The sequence below is a fragment of the Protopterus annectens genome, chromosome 13.part0, assembly GCF_019279795.1.
Source record: "Protopterus annectens isolate FY-2018-M chromosome 13.part0, PAN1.0, whole genome shotgun sequence".
Taxonomy (NCBI): domain Eukaryota; kingdom Metazoa; phylum Chordata; order Ceratodontiformes; family Protopteridae; genus Protopterus; species Protopterus annectens.
The window spans coordinates 1,099,998,020-1,100,018,759 of record NC_056747.1 but is presented as its reverse complement, the minus strand read 5'-3'; the positions used below and the strand labels follow the sequence as shown (position 1 = coordinate 1,100,018,759).

At 43.1% G+C, this 20,740-nt stretch overlaps 1 protein-coding gene across 4 annotated transcripts in view; it reads right to left on the bottom strand.

Moving 5' to 3' along the window:
• LOC122788129 (speckle-type POZ protein) overlaps window positions 1-20,740 on the bottom strand; it is a 1,772,079-nt gene that overhangs the window by 276,772 nt on the left and 1,474,567 nt on the right. For all 4 annotated transcript variants that reach the window (XM_044055071.1, XM_044055069.1, XM_044055068.1 and 1 more), the window contains 2 exons: window positions 14,402-14,457; window positions 7,773-7,895 (listed from right to left, as the gene is read on the bottom strand). In XM_044055071.1, the coding sequence (XP_043911006.1) occupies window positions 7,773-7,895; window positions 14,402-14,457 (179 nt within the window). The remainder of the gene's footprint in view (window positions 1-7,772; window positions 7,896-14,401; window positions 14,458-20,740) is intronic.

The window sequence follows — 20,740 nt, the reverse complement described above, 5'->3', positions numbered from 1 at the left end:
GGCAAATGATAATGCTTGGTGAAAGTATGTACAGAACTCCAGGTAGCAGCTTCTAGGATGTCCCTGGTAGGGCTGCCCCTGAGAAAGGCTGTGGAGGTAGATGCAGCCCTGGGTGAATGGGGTCTGATGCCCTGGTGGGATAGGTTTTCCATGGTGCTTACAGCAGAAATGAATGCAGTGTCCTATCCATTTTGAAATGGTTTGCTTTGAAATAGCATTCCCCTCTGTCCCTACAGCAAATGCCACCAGCAGTTGTTCAGATTTTCTTTGAAGTTTAGTCCTGTCCAAGTAAAATCTAAGTCGCCTGTGCACATCTAAGGAGTGCAGTATCCATTCCCCTTTGTTCTGTGGGTTAGGAAAGAAGGTAGGCAAATGAGTGGTCTGATTAAGAGCCACACTGGAAACCACCTTGGGCATGAAGGAGGGATTGGTTCCGAGGGACGCCCTGTCCCCATGAAAGATGATGAAAGGCTCCACTGCAATAAAGGTCTGTAACTCAGACACCCTTCTTGCAGAAGTGATTGCTAAAAGGAAAGCTGATTTCCAGGAAAGGAATTTTAAATCTGCAGTAGCAGCTGGCTCGAAAGGAGGAAGAGTGAGTTTCTCCAAGACAAAGTGAAGGTCCCAGGCAGGAGTTGGAGCTTTCCTGGGTGGCCTTATATTTTTGGCTCCTCTGAGGAACTGCTTGAGCAGTGGGTGGGAGAAGAGGGGAGGCTCTGTGCTGTAATGAGCTGAAATGGCTGAGGCATGAATTTTGATGGAGGAAAAGGACAAGCCCTTATGAAGCAACTCAGTCAAATATTAGAATCCGAGGGGTAAATTGGGCACTGCTGCGCTCATCCCTTGAGATTGATTCCAGGCACAAAATCTTTTCCATTTTGCAGCATAAGACTTTCTAGTACTAGGCCTCCTTGCCTCAAATTATATCCATCACTGATTTAATGAGAGGTGGTAAAGGAGAGATGTGGTAAAGGAGAGATTAGGTAATTTAGCCAGGCTGCTAGGTTCAGGGTTTGCAGCTGAGGGTGCAGAATCTGGTTCTCCTGCTGAGACAACAGTGAAGGAGTCTGAGGCAGGTGCCATAGGGCCAAGCGTGACACACTGCGCAAGAGGGGGTACACCAGTGTTGACGTGGTCAGTCTGGTGCAATTAAAACCGTCCTTGGCTTGTCCTGTTTGATCTTTAGTAGTACCTTGGAGAGCAGAGGAGGAAAGGCATAAACTGACAGGTTTTTCCAACTGAAGAATAGAGCATCCACTTTCCAAGCTAGCTTGTGGGGAATCCTTGTGCAAAATTTGTCCAATTGATGGTTCTGGGGGGAGGCAAACAGGTCTATCTCTGGGCTCCCCCACTTGCTTGTCAACATGTTGAAAATCCTTGGTTCCAGTTTCCACTCTTGTGGGTCCAAGAGATTTCTGCTTAGTCCATCTGCCAGTGTATTTAGTTTTCCTGGCAGGAATTGAGCTTTTAGATTCACTTGTAGCTCAAGGCTGTGTTCCACAATGCCATGGCTAGTCTGCAGATGGGGTAAGAATGTGTACCTTCTGCTTGCTTATGTACCACATGACATTGGTGTTGTCCGTCTTTACCATTAGTTGTCCTGGAAGAATGTGGTCCTTGAAGGCTGTCAGAGCATTCTGTACAGCTAACATTTCCTTTTGATTTATGTGCAGGTGCATTTGACGTGGGTTCCATTTGCCCTGAATGCACTTCCCTGCCAGGTGAACCTCTCCATGCCTAGTCTGATGAGTCTGTTGTTAAGGTTTAGGCGGCAGGGGGTAGTGTGAATGGTAGTCCCTTGTTTTGGTGGCAGGCCTCTGCCCACCAAAGGAACTCTAGGCGTCGGAAAGGTATGACAAGAATCATAGCTTCTAGATCCTGTGAATGTTGACACCATAGGCTTTTTGAGATACCATTGAAGTTTCCTCATATGTAGCCTTGCATATGGAATTAGAAGAATGCAGGAGGCCATAAACATCAAGGCTTGCAGTATTTCCCTTGCAGATAACTGGGTTTTGTAACCACTTGTTTGAAGTAGGTTGTCAAATGAGTCAGTTTCTCTGGCGCGAGGAAAGCCATCTGGAAAGTTGTATTCAAGCTTGCTCCCAGGATTATAATTTGTTGACAGGTACCACATGTGATTTCTTTTCATTTGTGGTGTACCCCAGACAAGTTAGTACCCTTTGAACAAAGGCCAGATGATTCAAAAGTATGTCCTGGCTCTCTGCCTGAATTAGACAATCGTCCAGGTAAGGGTATATCTGAAGATTTCTTTGCCTGCAGAATGCAATGATTGGAACTAAGCAGTTTGTGAATACCCTGGGCGCAGTAGATAAGCCAAAGGGCAATGCAGAGAACTGATAGTGCATGTAGCCTGCTTTGAAGCATAGGTACCTTCTGCAAGATTCCCTGATTGGGATGTGCAGGTAGGCTTCCTTTAAATTCAGTGTTGCCAACCAGGCATCCTTGCCTAGCATAGGAAGCAACTGGTGAAGAGTTAGCATCTTGAATTTTGGGATCATCAAAAAGGTGTTTAGGATAGAAAGATCCAGGATAGGACGCCATGTGCTGTCTTTTCTGGGTACCAGGAAAAGTCTTGAGTAGAAACCTTGTCCCCTTTCCTCTTCTGGGACAGTTTGAATAGCCCTTATACTTGAGAGTACATGCTTTTGAGCCTCTGCCCACTGATTTAGGGGTAGATCTGGCCAACCATTTGGTGTTGGTAACGTGTGAAAGTGGAATCTATTTCCTTGGGAAACAATATTTAAAACCCATTTGTCCTGGGTAGTGAGTTCCCAGCTTTTTGCCTGCAGAGCAATCTTTCCCCCTAAAGGAGCAGTCAGTTGAGAAGGGCTTGGAAGTTTTAAAGTTAAGTCATCGAGACAGTTTAGCATGGGGGGGGGGGTCTTACTACTCCCGGATATGGAAGTGGGAGCCCCCCACTGCTTAGTCCTGTGCGTACCTTGGGACTGAAGCCTGGGTGCCCTGCTTGTTCTGGGTTTGGACTGAAAAGGCCAGAAAGAGGCAGGAAAGGACCAATTCTTTGAGGGATAATGCCTACTAAATATCGGAGGCTGTACTTGTAGGAAATCTTTAACAGCTTGCATAGATTTAGCTTTTTCCTCCATCTTTTTAAGTACTACTTCTGCTTTGTTGCAAAACAGGCAGTTCTGATTTAAGGGAGCATCCAGCAATTTAGCTTTAACATGACCTGGCAAAGATTGCTCCTTAAGCAAAGCATGCCTTCTAAGTACAGACCAGTGACAGCAGCCCTGCAAGATGCCTCTAGTGAATCAAAACCACATTGCAAAGTATGTTTTCCAACTTGTTCAGCAGAATGCATTAAATCCTGTAAATCCTTATTTTCAGCACAGTCAGGAATCAACATCATTTTCTGTTTAAGCAATCCAATAATATGCTGCTGATACTTTAATATATGAAACTGGCAGTTTAAGGCTCTAATGGCCAAGGTTGCAGACGTGTATAACTTCTTACCCCATCTATCCAGTGCCCTGGAACCTCTATCAGAGGGGGTAGGATTTTTGGCAGTAGTAGCCTTAATGCCCTTGGGTCCTTGTAAAATGGTCTCAGGATCCGCAGTAGGATTTTTAAAAAGGAACTTGTGAGAGTCAGGAACTCGGTAATATCTATCAGGTTTTCTGGGAGCAGGAGGTAAGGAGTCAGGGGCCAAACTAGATTCCGAAAAGGCATTATCAACAATGTCCAGTACTCTGGGGATAGCTAAAACCTGTGTTGGGGCAGGAGTAAGAAACCCCTAAGCCTCTTTTTAGAATCAGAGTAATCCTGGCTTTCCCAGCAAAAATGCTCCCTAAAAGTATGCAAGGTTTCACCAAAAGAAAAATCCTCTGGAGGGGCAGCAGAGGGAATAGAGTCCTCTGCATCAGAATCTTCACAGGTAGATAAGGGTAAATCCTGGTCATCAGAGGAAACAGAAATTTAAGAATCCTGATCAGAAGTATCATAAGCAAATTCAGTCCTATGTCTCTTAGAGGGGGAAGTTGGCTTCCCCTGATTAAAGTAATAAGGTCATCAGCCATTCTTATCATTTGTTTTTTAGGCATAGATGCCTGACCCTGCGGTCTGGGCATCGTTTTTCTAGGCATGGATCGAGTTTTAGGCCTTGAAGAAGAAGATGGCATTGGTTTAATATGCAAGTAGGTAGGCGTGAATACACCCTCAGAAGCAGGTGTCTGCAAAGCAGCTCTGGACCCATGCAAGGTAGAGACATCCGCAGGTTTCATAGTTGAAGCATCTCGTGGTATACCGGTCTCCGAATGGGTCTCAGTAGAGGCCTGCGAATCTGAAGTAGTGGGTATCAGGGGCTGCGAAAGGCCTCACTGAGTACCGGCGAACTGGCGACCAGCTTAGGAGAAACATCGTCAGCAGCTGTGGACCTAGGCGGCCTGTCTCTGTCTTTATCTTTGCATTTTTTTCTGAATGTCGGAAGTCGGGTGGCTTACCAAAGACATATCTGGATAATTGAACAGAGTACCAAAATATTTAAAAGCGTAAATATTCTGGCAAATAGTTTGTTGTTTAAATAAGGCACAATACCGACAGCGAGGTACGTCGTGGTCAGGGCCTAGGCAAGGAATACAGTATGAATGAAAATCTTTATGAGGTATTTGCTCTCCACAAGGAATACAGTTACTGACATCAGTTTAGAACAAGAAAAAGTTTCCCCACTCGGTTCTCAAACTCGAAAACAAAAATTTCAGGAGTCGGCCGACCAGCACTTGCTAACTGCTTCTGCTTTGGGCACCACACGGCAAGAAAGACTGGGGTAATGGTGTCGGCTGCATGCTTTACACCCCTGACTACCTGACATTATGGAAGATGAGACGGCAACCGACGCAGGACCCAAGACTTTGATAATCAGGCCGAATGAGGGCTACTGCAAGCAGATAACCCAAATGTGATGACTGAAACAGTGAAACATGAAAAACATCTTCTTCGGAAGCCTGTGCCTGCTCAGCGGCTCCAGACCCTTCCAAGGTAGAGACATCTGCAGGATCCTTAGTCGAAGAGGAGTCTTGCGGCATAACGGACACCGAATGGGTCTCGGTAGCAGCCTGCGAATCCACAGAAGCAGGTATCAGGGGCAGCAAAAGCACCTCACTGAGGACCGGTGAACTGATTTACTAGCTTAACGGAAGCATTGTCGGCAGTTTTGGACCTGTGTGATCTGTCTCTGTCTTTATCCTTACGTTTTTTTTGGAAGATCGGTAGTCGGATGGCTTACCGAAGCCATATCGGAATACGAGGACTGAGAGCGAAAATATTTAGCTACACTAAGGGCCCGACGATGTATCATTCTGGCATTGAACAAAGCACAAAAGCGGCAGTGAGGGATGTCGTGGTCTGGGCCTAAACAGGTGACGCAGTAAGAATGTAAGTCTCATGTGGTATTTGCTTTCCACAGGTGAGGCAATTGTTAACTTTTTCTGACATCGGTAAAAGCAAGAAAAAAAGATCCCCAATGGGGGTACTTAGCTTTAGAAGACTTCAACTTCAATTCGGAAACAAAAACTCAGGTAGCAGCCGACCAGCACTCGTGCGAACTGCTTCTGGCTCCTCGGCAAGAAAGACTGATGTAATGGCATTGGCTGCCTGAGTTTATACCACTGACTACCTCATGTCAGTCTTGGAGCAACAGCAACCGATGCAGAAATACTAAGCCACTGGTATTCGGGCCGACTGAGGGCTACCCTTAAGCAGGATAACTCAAGTGTGATGACTGCAACAGTGAAATACAAAGAACATCTTACCAATTTTGTGTGACCGCTGGAAAAGTCAATAAAAACTATGTCTGTTTGTGGATTTTCATCCAATTCTCTAATCATGTTATTAAAAACAATGCAAGTTGCTATAGCTTTGTATATGCATGACGATGTATACATTTTACCATGCTCCGAGCACTTAGTTTTCATATTACTTTGTCCAATACCAATTGCTCTAAAACCCTTCCTGTGTTTGGCAAAAGGCTAGTTGGCCTGCAGTTATTCTATCCAGCCTTTATCACCCTTGGCTTTGTAGATAGCCTTAATAACAGTATCCTTGTGGTTTTCAGAATATTTGCTGTTCTATAAAAACCTGTGTAGATAAAGTGTTAAGGATGTTTTGGTACAACCTTAAAGCATCTTTAGATTTTTGTATGTACAACCATTTAAAGTTGAGAAGCCTTGACAAACTAACTGCACCCATAATTATTCTAGCGTCATCTTCACTAAACCCTAGAATTCAAATTACTTAAAACAGATGGGAGTCAAGTCTGATCCTACAACTACACAAATCTTCATTAAAAAAGATTCATTAACCTTATGCTCACCTTGGTAAAGAAAGCTTCCACAGGCTACTCTACACCTGTACCTAACCCATGATGCCTTAAACCTCTTTGTTCCCCTTTCAGTTGGTGACCAAACTAAAGGTACCACATATACAGCACAGGCTCACAGAGCGGGCAAGTAGATGGTGGGATGGTCAAGGAATTAATTTTCCAAGCAAATCTAACATTAAATAAGTAACCTTCATATCAACCAAGGAAATTCAAACTTTGTTAACCTGTTGGACACAGCCCCCAACTAATCCTTCTGGATGGATGGCTAAGTAAAATATCCCATGACCACTGCCAACCCAAAGATCTAGATCAGGAAAGAATGTCCAGCTTACAATGTCAAGCCAAAGTGCTCCATTTATTTTTTAGATACCACTGAGGCTTTCTGTTATGAAGACATGTACAGAGCGTTATCAGTATACATTCTGCCATGTGCCCTAACAACTGGAGGAATTCCCTTGCAGTGATCTTTTTCTTTTAGGTTCGTAGGTTAAGTATGCATCAGGCAAACAACCACTGCCACCTTTTTTAAGCCAGCCATGCATCCCAAACTTCTGGTAAGTTCTGGTACTCCTGGGTAATAAGTAGGGAAGTGAGAGACTAAACATTATGAACTGTACAACATAGGATTCCTTTAATACCACAGACACATGATGGTCAAAGGGTAGATTACTGTCTACGTGTCCCCAAGTCCCAGTCTACTGGGTTAACTCTTAAGGGAATGAAAGTACCTTTCTAAAAATAATTATTAGGAAATTAAACATTTTTGACATAGTGCAATGTGGTTTTGCTTTCTGTTTTGTAAAGTACAGATTTGCTTGGGACAGTAACATGTATGATACAATAAATTTAGATGCAAGATAGCATCCTGCATAACATATCCTCTGAATATGCACAATGCATGCTATTTACATATTCCTGATTTTAACCAGATGCTCCCAACATAAAGGAATTTGAGAGGTATGCTACCAGCTTACAAGAACCACCACCAAAGACATCTGGCTGAAGTGGCAACTAGGGATAAAAAATGAAAAAACAATCTGGAGCATCACAACCTTAACGCAATGAAGGATGAAGAGATGTAAAAGGATCATCTAAACAGAGGCAGTAATGAAAAACCACTTGTTAAAAAATGGGGAAAAGATTACAGTAAAAAGGATAGAGCTGAATCCAGAAAAGGCATAAATGAAATACATAAAGCTGAACGAATGCAGGATCGCCCAGACATGTATTCTGTGCTGTTAAATGACAATAACTATATAATGCTAATACCAGTCTGAGCATTGTCAAAGAATATACTATAGTTTGATTAGGTTTTACCTGCTTGGCCTACTTATCATGGACAAACATGAAAACACAGGGTTTTTCAGTAACATCAGTGATAAATCAATTATGAAGGATGTCAGCCAAAACCCACCTTATCAGCAGCTGCTAGCAAATCATCTGCCATTTTATCCAGGTTTGGAGCCTTTCCTGTGTAAATAAAGCACATCATCTCTTTGAAAACTTCAGGTTCCACATCATTGATTTCAACTCGGTTCTAGGAGATAAGGCAACAAGTTGAAATAAGCTAAATGATGAATGAAAAAATTTTTAACCAAACTACACTAACAAGAAAATGCCAATATTTACCCTCTGCAGAAACAGTTACCCCATAACAAATGATGATTTCTTCACAAAGTTTCACTCTGCAACTGCTACAAGCACATGCATCACATTCTCCTGAAAAATACTCACTATCTAAGGCAAAGACAAACTGCTCTGGCCACTACAATGACCAATTCCTTTTTCAACTATCAGGTTTCACTCACAGGTACAGACATTCCTAACAGGCATCAATTAAAATTTTCACTGAAAATGTACTACTTTGTGATGAGGTATCCTTCAAATGGTCGAGACCACCTCCTCAAACGTATACCAACAAGAGACAACACTGCATTCCACACAAACACTCCCTAGCTACATTTCATGCATTGAGCACAGCCTCCTTCACCCCAACCATGTGAAGGCTGCATTCTCAAACTTCAAGCTTTATGACTAATTCCAAAGCCACTACTGCCAAACAAAGGGTACAGTGGAGACCTAACTTTATACAAACACAACAGCACAGGTCTCTCTTCAGCTAATGGGGACTTAACAATCATATTTCTATTTACCACTGACCGTGAACAGTCATATCAAAGCATTTTTTCAGAGGTTCCTAAAGCTGAGGATTAAAATGCAGCAACTTCAGTGTTAAGAAGCCTGGGTGCAGCAAGCACAGACTGACATTTTCTAACCATCCTTCCTTTCTTCTGGAAAACAAATCTGTAAATCTCTGCAAGATAAGCAGCATGTGATGTAGTAAACAAGGTGTCCTGAATAAGACTACAGAGGAGTTCTGAAAGGAAATTCTTGATGCCTGGAAATGTAACACTAAAAAGTACAGTTGTGTACACTTACCATAAATGTAGATGTTCGAGTGTATTCACTGTTGCAGTCATCACATTTGGGTTATCTGCTTGCAGTATGCCTCTCAGTCGGCCTGATTATCAAAGTCTTGGGTACTGCGTCGGTTGCTGTCTCACCTTCTGTGATGTCAGGTAGTCAGTGGTATAAAGCATGTAGCAGATGCAATTACATCAGTTTTTCTTGCCCCAGTTGTCAGGTGCCCCCCCCTACTGGGAAGCAATTAAACAAAAAAGCAAATACAGCGAAAAACTTTTAAGCATAGTAAAGGAGCGTAGATGTATAGCCAAAAAAAGTCAGGGGGCTGGAGGGAGGGTAACCAGGACTGCAACAGTGAATACACTTGAACATCTACATTTATGGTAAGTTTTCACAACTGTACTGTGTTCTTCGTGTTTCACTGTTGCAGTCATCACATTTAGGTAGATTCCCAAAGCAAAGGATGGCAGAAGGAATTTAGACAGCATTAGGACCAGCTATAAGGCCCTGCAAGACTGCAGTGGCAAAAGCAGCTCTGGATTTAGAGAAAATTGGCAAATAGTAATGCTTGGTGAAAGTATGTACAGAACTCCAGGTAGCAGCTTCTAGGATGTCTCTGGTAGGGACACCTCTGAGAAAGGCTGTAGAGGTAGATGCAGCCCTGGCTGAATGGGGTCTAATCCCCTGCAGGATAGGTTTTCCATTGTGCTTATAGCAGAAATTAATGCAATGGCCTATCTATTTAGAAATTGTTTGCTTTGAAATAGCCTTCCCCTCTGCCCCTGCAGCAAATGCCACCAGCAGTTGTTCAGATTTCCTTTGAGGTTTAGTCCTGTCCAAGTAAAATCCAAGTTGTCTGTGCACATCTGAGGAGTGCAGTATCTGTTCCCCTTTGTTCTGCGGATTAGAAAAGAAGGTTGGCAAATGAATGGATTGATTAAGAGCCACACTGGATACCACCTTGGGCATAAAGGAGGGATTGGTCCTGAGGGACACCTTGTCCGCATGAAAGATGATGAAAGGGTCCACTGCCACAAGGGCCTGTAATTCAGATACCCTTCTTGCTGAAGTGATTGCTAAAAGGAAAGCTGTTTTCCAAGAAAGGAATTTTAGCTCTGCACTTGCAGCTGGCTGAAAAGGAGGCAGAGTGAGTTTTTCCAATACAAAGTTAAGGTCCCAGGCTGGAGTTGGGGCTCTTCTGGGTGGTCAAGTTTTTGGCCCCTCTGAGAAACTGCTAGAGCAGTGGGTGAGAAAAGACGGGTGGGTTCTGTGTTGTAATGAGCTGAAATGGCTGAGGCATGAATTTTGATGGAGGAAAAGGAAAGGCTCTTGTGAAGCATCTCTGTTAAGTATTGAAGAATCTGAGGTAAATTGGGCGCTGCTGTGGGCATCCCTTGAGTTTGGTTCCTGGCACAGAATCTTTTCTATTTTTCAACATAAGATTTTCTAGTACTAAGCATCCTTGCCTCCGGAATGACATCCAACACTTGTTTACTGAGGGATGGTAACGGAGACATTAGTTAATTAGCCAGGCTGCCAGGTTAAGGGTTTGAAGCTGGGGGTGCGGAATCTGGCTCTCCTGCTGTAACAGCAGGGTAGGGGGTCTGAGGCAGGTGCCATGGAGCTAGCTGTGACACTACGCAAGAGGGGGTACCAGTGCTGGCGTGGCCAGTCTGGTGCAATCAGTATCATCCATGGTTTGTCCTGTTTGATCTTTAGTAGCACTTTGGAGAGGAGAAGCAGAGGAGGAAAGGCATAAACTGATACATTTTTCCAGATGAAGGACAGAGCATCCACTTTCCAAGCTTGTTTGTGGGGGTTCCTTGTGCAGAATTTGTCCAATTGGTAGTTCTGGGGGGAGGCAAACAGGTCTATATCTGGGCTCCTCCATTTGTTTATCAACATGTTGAAAGTCTTTGATTCCAGTTTCCACTAGTGTGGGTCCATGAGATTTCTGCTTAGTTCGCCTGCCAGTGTACTTAGTTTTCCTGGCAGGAATTGAGCCTGTAGATGCACTTGGTAGCTCAAGGCTGTGTTCCACGGAGCCATGGCTAGTCTGCAGAGGGGGTAGGAATGGGTACCCCCCTGCTTGTTTATGTACCACATAACAGTGGTGTTTGTCCGTCTTTACCATTAATTGTCCTGGAAGAATGTGGTCCTTGAAGGCTGTCACAGCATTCTGTACAGCTGTTTCTTTTTGATTGATATGCAGGTGCATTTGACTTGGGTTCCATTTGCCCTTAATGCACTTCCCTGCCAGGTGATCCCCCCCATGCATAGTCTGATGAGTCTGTTGTTAGCGTTTGGGCAACAGGGGGTAGAGTGAATGGTAGTCCCTTGTTTTGGTGGCAGGCCTCTGCTCACCAAAGGAATTCTAACCGTAGGCAAGGTATGATAGGAATCAATGCTTCTAGATCCTGAGAATGTTGACATCATAGGCTTTTTAGATACCAGTGTAGTTTCCTCATATGCAGTTTTGCATATGGAATTAGTAGAATGCACAAGGCCATGAACCTCAAGGCTTGCAGATAGCATGGTTTCTGTGGCCACTAGTTTGAAGTAAGTTGTCAAATAAATTTGTTTCTCTGGTGTGAGGAAAGCCATCTGGGAAGTTGTGTTCAAGCTTGCTCCCAGGAATATAATTTGTTGACAGGGTACCAGCTGTGATGTATTTTCATTCATGGTGTACCCCATACAAGTTAGCACCGTTTGTACAAATGCCAGATGATTCAAAAGTATGTCCTGGCTTTCTGCCCGAATAAGACAATTGTCCAGGTACGGGTATATTTGAATATTTCTTTGCCTGCAAAGTGCAATGACTGGTGCTAGGCACTTTGTGAATACCCTGGGCGCAGTAGATAAGTCAAAGGGCAGTACAGAGAACTGATAGTGCATGCAGCCTACTTTGAAGCGTAGGTATCTTCTGCAAGATTCCCTGATTGGGATGTGCAGGTAGGCTTCCTTTAAATCCAGTGTTGCCAACCAGGCATCTTTGCCTATCATGGGAAGCAACTGGTGAAATGTTAGCATCTTGAATTTTGAAATCACCAAAAAGGTGTTTAGGATAGACAGGTCCAGGATAGGACGCCATGAGTTGTCTTTTCTGGGTACCAGGAAAAGTCTTGAGTAGAAACCTTGTCCCTTTTCCTTTTCTGGTACAGTCTGAATCGCTATTAATCTTGAAAGAGAGAGAGAGTACTTGCTTTTGAGCCTCTGCCCACTGATTTGGGGGTAGATCAGGGCAACCATTTGGGGTTGGTAATGTGTGGAAGTGAAATCTGTATCTTTAGGAAACTATGTTTAAAACCCAATTGTCCTGGGTAATGAGTTCCCAGTTTTTTGCTTGCAGAACAATCTTTCCCCCTAAAGGAGCAGTTAGTTGAGAAGTGCTTGGAAGTTTTAAAGTTAAGTCATTGAGACAGCTTACCATAGGAGAGGATCTTACTACTCCCTGACTTGGAAGTGGGAGCCCCCCACTGCTTAGTCCTGTGCGTACCCTGGGACTAAAGCCTGGTTGTTATGCTGGTTCTGGGTTTGAACTGAAAGGGCCTGGAAGAGGCAGGAAAGGACCAATTGTTTGAGGGCCAATGCCTACTAAATCTTGGAGGCTGCACTTGTAAGAAATCTTTAACAGTTTGCATAGATTTAGCTTTTTCCTCCATCTTTTTAAGAACTTCTGCTTTGTTGCCAAACAGGCAGTCCTGATTTAAGGTAACATCCAGCAGTTCAGTTTTAACATGGTCTGGCAAAGATTGCTCCTTAAGCCAAGCTTGCCTTCTAAGTACAGACACAGTGACAGCAGCCCTGCAAGATGCCTCTAGTGAATCAAAACCACATTGCAAAGTATGTTTTCCAACCTGTTCAGCAGAATGCATTAAATCCTGTAAATCCTTATTTTCAGCACAATCAGGAATCAACATAATTTTCTGTTTAAGCAATCCAATAATATGCTGCTGATACTTTAACATTTGAAACTGGCAATTTAAGGCCCTGATGGCCAAGGTTGCAGAGGTGTATACACCTTCTTACCCCATCTATCCAGGGCCCTGAAATTTCTATCAGAAGGGGTTAGGATTTTTGGACGAAGTAGCCTTAATGCTCTTGGGTCCCTGTGAAATGGTCTCAGGATCCGCAGCAGGATTTTTAAAAAGAAACTTGTGAGAATCAGGAACCCTGTAATATCTATCAGGTTTTCTACGAGCAGGAGGTAGAGAGTCAGGGGCCAAGCTAGATTCTGAAAAGGCATCAACACTGTCCAGTACAGGAGGATAGCTAAAGGCCTGTGTTGGGGCAGGAGTAAGAAATCTCTACGCCTCTTTTTAAAATTAGAATAATCCTGGCTTTCCCAGTGAAAATGCTCCTTAAGAGTATGCAAGGTTTCACGAAAAGAAAAATCCTCTGGGGGAGAAGCAGAGGGAATACAGTCCTCTGCATCAGAATCCTCATAGGTGGATAAGGGTAAGTCCTGGTCATCAGAGGAGACAGAAATTTCAGAATCCTGGTCAGAACTATCATAAGCAAATTCAGTCCTAGGTCTCTTGGGCATAGAGGCCTGACCATGCGGTCTGGTCATCGGTTTCCTAGGCATGGTTTGAGTTTTAGGCCTTGAAGAAGAAGATGGCGTCTGTTTAATATGCAAGTCAGTAGGGCCTGAATACACCCTCAGAAGCCGGTGCCTGCACAGCAGCTCTGGACCCATCCAAGGTAGAGACATCCGCAGGTTCCACAGTTGAAGCATCTTGCGTCATACCGGACTCCGAATGGGTCTCAGTAGAGGCCTGCAAATCTGAAGTAGCGGTATCAGGTGCTGCGAAAGCGCCTCAATGATTACCGGCGAACTGGCGACCAGCTTAGGCGAAGCATCGTCGGCAGTTTTGGACCTAGTTGGCCTGTCTCTGTCTTTATCTTTGCGTTTTTTCGGAATGTTGGTATTCAGGTGGCTTACCGAAGACATATCTGGATAATTGAACAGAGTACCAAAATATTTAGAAGCAAAATTATACCGACGACAAATAGTGGTTTAAATAAGGCACAAAACCAACAGCAAGGTACATCGTGGTCAGAGCCTAGGCAAGGAATACAGTACGATTGAAACTCTTTATGAGGTATTTGCTTATCTCAAGAAATACAATTACTGACTTTTATTGACATCGGTTTAGAGCAAGAAAAAGTTTTCCCAATGGGGTACTTAGCTTTAGTTGAAGACTTCGGTTCTGAAACTCGAAAACGAAAATTTCAGGAATTGGCCGACTGGCACTTGCGAACTGCTCCTGCTTCGGGCACCACACAACAAGAAAGACTGATGTAAAGGCGTCGGCTGCATGCTTTATACCCCTGACTACCTGACGCCATGGAAGATGAGACTTTGATAATCAGGCCAACTGCTACTGCAAACAGATAACACAAACATGATGACTGCAACAGTGAAACACAAAGAACATCAGTAAAATACACTAAACGCTAAGAGTAAATGCCACCCCACCGCCTAACTTGACAAAGATGATTACCACTGCATAACAGCCCAAGACACACACAGTGCTGTGACTGAATACTCCACCTATATTTTAAGCTCTGTGAATACCTGCTGCAGGGAAAATGAATGATGCAGTTTTGTCTTACCTTTTTGCTTTCTTCCATTTCATGCTCAAACATGGCACTAAAGACAGGAGAACGGGCTGAAAAGGAGGGGGAAAAAGGCAGAAAAGCAATTGTTAGTTAAAACGTACCTGACATCTGCTGCTCACAAAACAAGACATTTTGAAGCCTTACTTTCTGTGGTAAAAAAACAGAATATTTCCATAACCATAAAGGAAAAGATTAAATAAAATGTTCAACATCCGTATGCAAAAACTGTCACCCATTCTAGCGGAAGCATTGCTAAAAGCATAACCATGTCATATCAACCCACATATGCGGAGGCACTTATATGTAATCTTCCTAAATCACAAAGACCTCCCAGAAAAGTACACATAACAAATACCCTCAGCAGCCCCAAATGCGCTCTTTCAAATCAACACCTACATCAACACAGAGCTACATCTCATGGAACCTCTACCTCTAAGCCCATAATGCAGGCACCAACACAATCCAACATTCTAGCCAATGGAGACTCCATCATGAGACACACTGATGTCCCCCTCACCAGGCTGAGTAAGGAGAAAGTCACGGTCAGTTGCTTATCAGGGGCTAGGATTTGCCACATAATGCAGGCACTCAGGTCACTGGACCACAATTACCAATATGACTCCGTCATAGTCCTTGTGGGAGTAAGTGACCTGAGACATACCTCCCTAGACTTATATGAAGAGACATCATGGACCTCTTGGAATACGTGTCTCAGGCTGGCATGAGCCTAGCATTGAGCAGCATTTTACCTTCTCCAAGGATGATGCCACAATACGAACAAAAGATGATGGACTTTAATAATTGAATTAGTTTCTGCTGTCATTCTAAAGGAGTGCAATATTTGTCAGTATGGAAGGAAATGGTCAACAGACCATGCTGCTTTGTCAAGGATGGTCTGCACCTCTCCTGTCTAGGCTTTTGAATATTAGCTAAAGCATCATCGTCCCCCATACTGCCTTTTTTAGGCAATGCCAAACTGAAAGTATTTCTGACATAACAAATCAAAAACAAGAAAATATAAAGGTATTACTGCTCAATGCTAAGAATCTAAACAAAAAACTCCACTCCCTAGGAGCTCTCTTTACCCTAGAGAATGCAGACGTTTGTGTGGTCACTGATACATGGTTTAAAGCCATAGAGAGCACACCAACAGTACTAGGTTAATAATGCCTTTCACACATTTAGGCCAGCTACTTCACAGGCAGAGACTAAAGGTGGAGGTGTCTCTATTTACATGAAAGATAAATATACTTCGAGGCTGGTCAAACAGGACAATGCACTTCAGCTGCTAAATGTTCAAATCACCATAGGCAAAATCTAATATCACTTCTTTGCAAGCTATAGGTCCCCCTCTATGACCCTAGAAGCCCATACCATGTATTTAAACTTATCAGAAACCCTACCCATCCAACCCAATACCATATTCATGGCTGACTTTAATTACCCCACTATTAACTGGGAATCCTATACAACACCAAACGTACATGCACAGAGATTCCTGGATTTTGTAAATACAAACTCCCTAGACCAGATCGTCGATACACCAACCAGGGGTGCAACCACACTGGATCTGGTCCTTACTAATATGGGAGAGTGCTGCACACCCACTACTTTAATGCCTTCCCTGGTAAGATAAGACCACAAAATGGTCTCCTTTGAAGTAAAAATAAAACCCCACAAACCCTGAGAACATTGCTGCCTATACAGAACTGTTCACAGAAACCCTGTACAAGCATTTTAAATAGCTGCATAGAGGCAGCAGTACGCACCAGGAAGAAGTACAAAACTAACTCAAAAAAACAAGCCACCCTGGTGCAATCACAAAATCAATAGGCTGTATAACAGAAGGAAGAAAACCATGGCAAAAATTAGGAGGTGGAGCACCCAGCAGGAAAAAAGCACCCTCAACAAACTTAAACAACTCAGAGTACAAATACAGTCTACCAAAGCCAAACTTGAGCTAACACAGAAAAATAAAAAAAACTAGAACTAAGCTGAAAAACCAGGGGAACAACTTTAGCGTAGACAGCTTTTTATTTTCCGCTTTCATCCAAGACCATCAGAATACACAATATTGCAAGCAACAAGTTTAAATACAAGTTTCAGCCAATAATAAAAAAAGCACAGTCAGTTATATTAAACCACCAATTAATTAAAAAATGCTCATTATTTAAAAACCTATCTACATATTACTTACACAAATACACTCGGCGATTTTTCAGAAACATTTATTAACATCATCATTCAATCCGGGTTCTTTGTCTGAATTTAATTTGATTTGCCATAAGGCTTCTTTTTGCTCTAACTCAGTTTTAAAATCCCCACCCCTCAAATTGCTGACACCCTGTTCCAAAACAGGGAACAAAAACGTATTATAATTTGGACATTTCAATGTATGCTTATAAAAAGCATTCTTCAAATCTTTCTTCTTTATGCTGTAATAGTGTTCCCTAATTCTAACACACAAGGTCCGCTTAGTCATCCCTATGTAGAAAGCCATACAATTCAAACAAACCCCTATGTAAACTAATCCTTTGCTTTTACAGTTAAAACACCCAGTACTTTAATGGTATACGTTAAATGGCTCAAACAAATGTCCCTTCAAAATGAACCTACAAACATTACAGCTTCCACATTTGTGCATTCCCTGGGGTCTATTGGTATTTGTTGTTCCTTCCTTAAAATTAGTTCTCTCTCAAATAATAACTTTAAATTATAATAGTTCCTATACACAAACTATGGGTGAGGACCCACTATCTTATATAAATCTTGATTCCCTTCTAATATTTTCCAGTTATCCTGTATGATACTCCTAATGGACCCACTGCCCAAAGTCATATCCAAGCTGCAAAATGCATCATTATCTAATCTGGAATTTCCATTTTTATTAATTTTACAAAATACAGTTGTGTAGTTGTGTACACTTACCATAAATGTAGATGTTCGAGTGTATTCACTGTTGCAGTCATTACATTTGGGTAATCTGTGGGCAGGTTGCTCTCAGTCGGCCTAAATAGCAAAGTCTTGGGTCCTGTGTCGGTTGCTGTCTCTTCTTCCATGACGTCAGGTCGTCAGGGGTATAAAACATGCAGCCGACGCCATTTTAGTCAGTTTTTCTTGCCCCAGATGTCAGGTGCCCCCCCAAATGGGGAGCAAAATACATAGGACAAGCTACAAAAGGGCCTCACTGAGACAGATACCTGGTGTCAAACCATGGCCTGAAGCTCAATGCCAAAAAGTGTATTGTCATCCCCTTTGGTAAAAACTCTGTACCCATGAACTACCACATAGCTGGTAGTCTACTTAATGCCGAAAATGTGATGAGACCTTGGGACACAGGTGGACAGTAGTCTCTTCTTTGATAATTACATCGCCACAGTGGTCAGGAAATCCTTCTACGTGACTCATCTCATCACAAAAGGATTCTCATCCAGAAAAAGAGGTCATTGTTCCCCTCTACTCATCACTCATTAAACCCATTATAGAGTATAATGCCCCCTTTTGGTATGTACCTCACAAGACATCTACAACGATTGGAAAGACCACAGAAATACCTCACAAAGAGGATTACTGGCCTCAAACAGATGCCCTATGCAGACCGTCTCAAAAAACTACAGCTTTAATCCATCGCATATCGCCTACTCAGGGGCGATCTCTGCCTAACATACAAAGCTATGTCAAGCCCAGAGCTGTTGGACATGCTCCTCTTAAAGAAATCCCAATCCCTCCGAGCTACACGCTCTAGGGACCTAAACCTTGTCACCACAATAAACAGAACATGCTGGAGGGATAGATTCCTGTCCCAGAGACTTCCCATACTCTGGAAAAGACTACCTATCTATGTCAAACAGAGCTCATCATTAGCACTCTTCAAGAAAAATCTTGATGATTGGATGGGAAATTCACCCTGGGGATCACTTCTGTGGATCTGCTCGACAGGGACACAGGAAAATAATTATCTTGGGTGGCGAAAGCCAGGGTACATTTTTTGGCTAGGCTTGTATGGGCCCTAGGGCCGATAGCCTAGCACCTACCTATGAACCTATATATATATATATATATATATATATATATATATATATATATATATATATAAAAATATGCATGTAATTTAGAACACATAAAATATGCCTCCAACTAAAAGCAAATACACCGAAAAGGCTTTTGAGCATAGTAAAAGAAAGAAGAGGTATAATAAGAGAGAAATAGGGGGCTGGCGGGTGGATAACCAGGACTGCAACAGTGAATACACTCGAACATCTACATTTATGGTAAGTGTACAGCACTGTACTAGGTTCTTCGTGTTTCACTGTTGCAGTCATTACATTTGGATAGAATCCCAAAGCTATGGTTGGGAGGATGGAATTATACGGCATTAGGAGCAGCTATAAGGCCCTGCAGGACAGCAGTGGCAAAGCCTGCTCTGGATTTACAGGAGAGGTAAATGGTAATTGTTTGATGAACGTATGAACTGAGCTCCAAGTAGCAGCTTCTAGAATGTCTCTGTTAGGAACTCTTCTGAGAAAGGCTGCAGAAGTAGATGCAGCCCTGGTGGAATGGGATGTGATCCTCTTGGGGACAGGTTTACCATGGTGCATGTAGCAGAAACAAATACAATGGCTTATCCATTTTGAAATAGTCTGCTTTGAAATAGCCTTTCCCTCTGCCCTTGCAGCAAATGCCACCAGTAATTGCTCAGATTTTCTTAGAGATTTTGTCCTGTTTAAGTAGAATCTTAGTTGTCTGTGTACATCCAATGAATGCAGAATCCGCTCCCCCGTGTTCTGTGGATTTGGGAAAAAAGTTGACAGATGAATGGTCTGATTAAGAGCCACACTGGATACCACCTTAGGCATAAAGGATGGATTGGTCCTGAGGGCCACCCTGTCCGGATAAAAGATAATGAAAGGCTCCACTGCCATGAGAGCCTGCAGTTCTGAAATCCTTCTAGCTGAATTGACTGCTAAAAGAAAAAACTTGTCTTCCAAGAGAGAAATTTTATGTCTGCAGTAGCAGCTGGTTCAAAAGGAGGTAGGGTGAGTTTTTCCAGCACAAAATTGAGGTCCCATGCAGGAGTTGGTGCTCTCCTGGGAGGTCTCAAATTTTTGGCCCCTCTGAGGTACTGCTTTAGCAGGGGATGAGAAAAGAGAGGAGGCTCTGTGTTGTAATGTGCCGAAATGGCAGAGGCATGGATTTTTATAGAAGAAAAAAAAGATAGGCCCTTATGAAGCATCTCAGTTAAATATTGCAGAATCTGAGGAATACTGGGCATTGCTGTGTTTATTCCTTGTGGTTTGTTCCAGGCACAGAATCTTTTCCATTTATCAGCATAAGATTTTCTAGTACTAGGCCTTCTAGCCTCCAAAATGACATCCATCACATGTTTACTGAGAGATGTGACTGGTGAAATTAGTTGATTAGCCATGCTGCAAGATTCAGAGTTTGGAGCTGTGTGCAGAATTTGATAGCTCTGCTGAGACAGTAGATAAGGTGCCTGAGGCAGGTACCACGGAGGAAGATGTGACGTACTGCGTAGGAGCGGGTACCAGTGTTGGCGAGGCCAGTCTGGAGCAATCAGAATCATTTTCGTTTTTTCCTGTCTGACTTTTAGTAAAACCTTGGACAGCAGAGGGGGAAAGGCATAGACTGATAGGTTTTTCCAGCTGAAGGATACAGCATCTACTTTCCAAGCTTTTTTTGTGATGAATTCTTGTGGAGAATTTGACCAACTGACAGATCTTTTTGCCTGTCCCCAAAACTATCTGAGCTCCCCCATTTTCGTATCAACATGCTGAAGATTTATGGATCCAGTTTCCATTCGTGTGGGTCCATAAGATTTCTGCTTAGTTCGTCTGCCAAAGTATTTTGCTTTCCTGGCAGGAATTGAACTTGTAGATGTATTTGGTAAGTCAAGGCTGTGTTCCACAAGGCCATGGTTAGTCTGTAAAGGGGGTAGGAGTGGGTACCCCCTGCTTGTTTATGTACAACATAACTGTGGTGTTGTCCATCTTTATCAGTAGTTGTCCTGGATGAAGGAAGTCCTTGAAGGCTGTCAGAGCATTCTGTACAGCTAGCATTTATTTCTGGTTGATATGTAGGTGCATTTGATTTGGGCTCCATTCACCCTGAATGCATATCCATGCCCGATGGGCCCCCCCCCAAGCATAATCTGATGAGTCTGTAGTCAGGGTTTGGGTGGCAGGGGGGTGGAATGAATGACCGTCTCTTGTTTTGGTGACAGGTCTCTGCCCACCATAGGAATTCCTGTTGCAGGCAAGGAATGATAGGAATCATTGTTTCCAGTCTGTGACAATGTTGACTCCATAAGTTTTT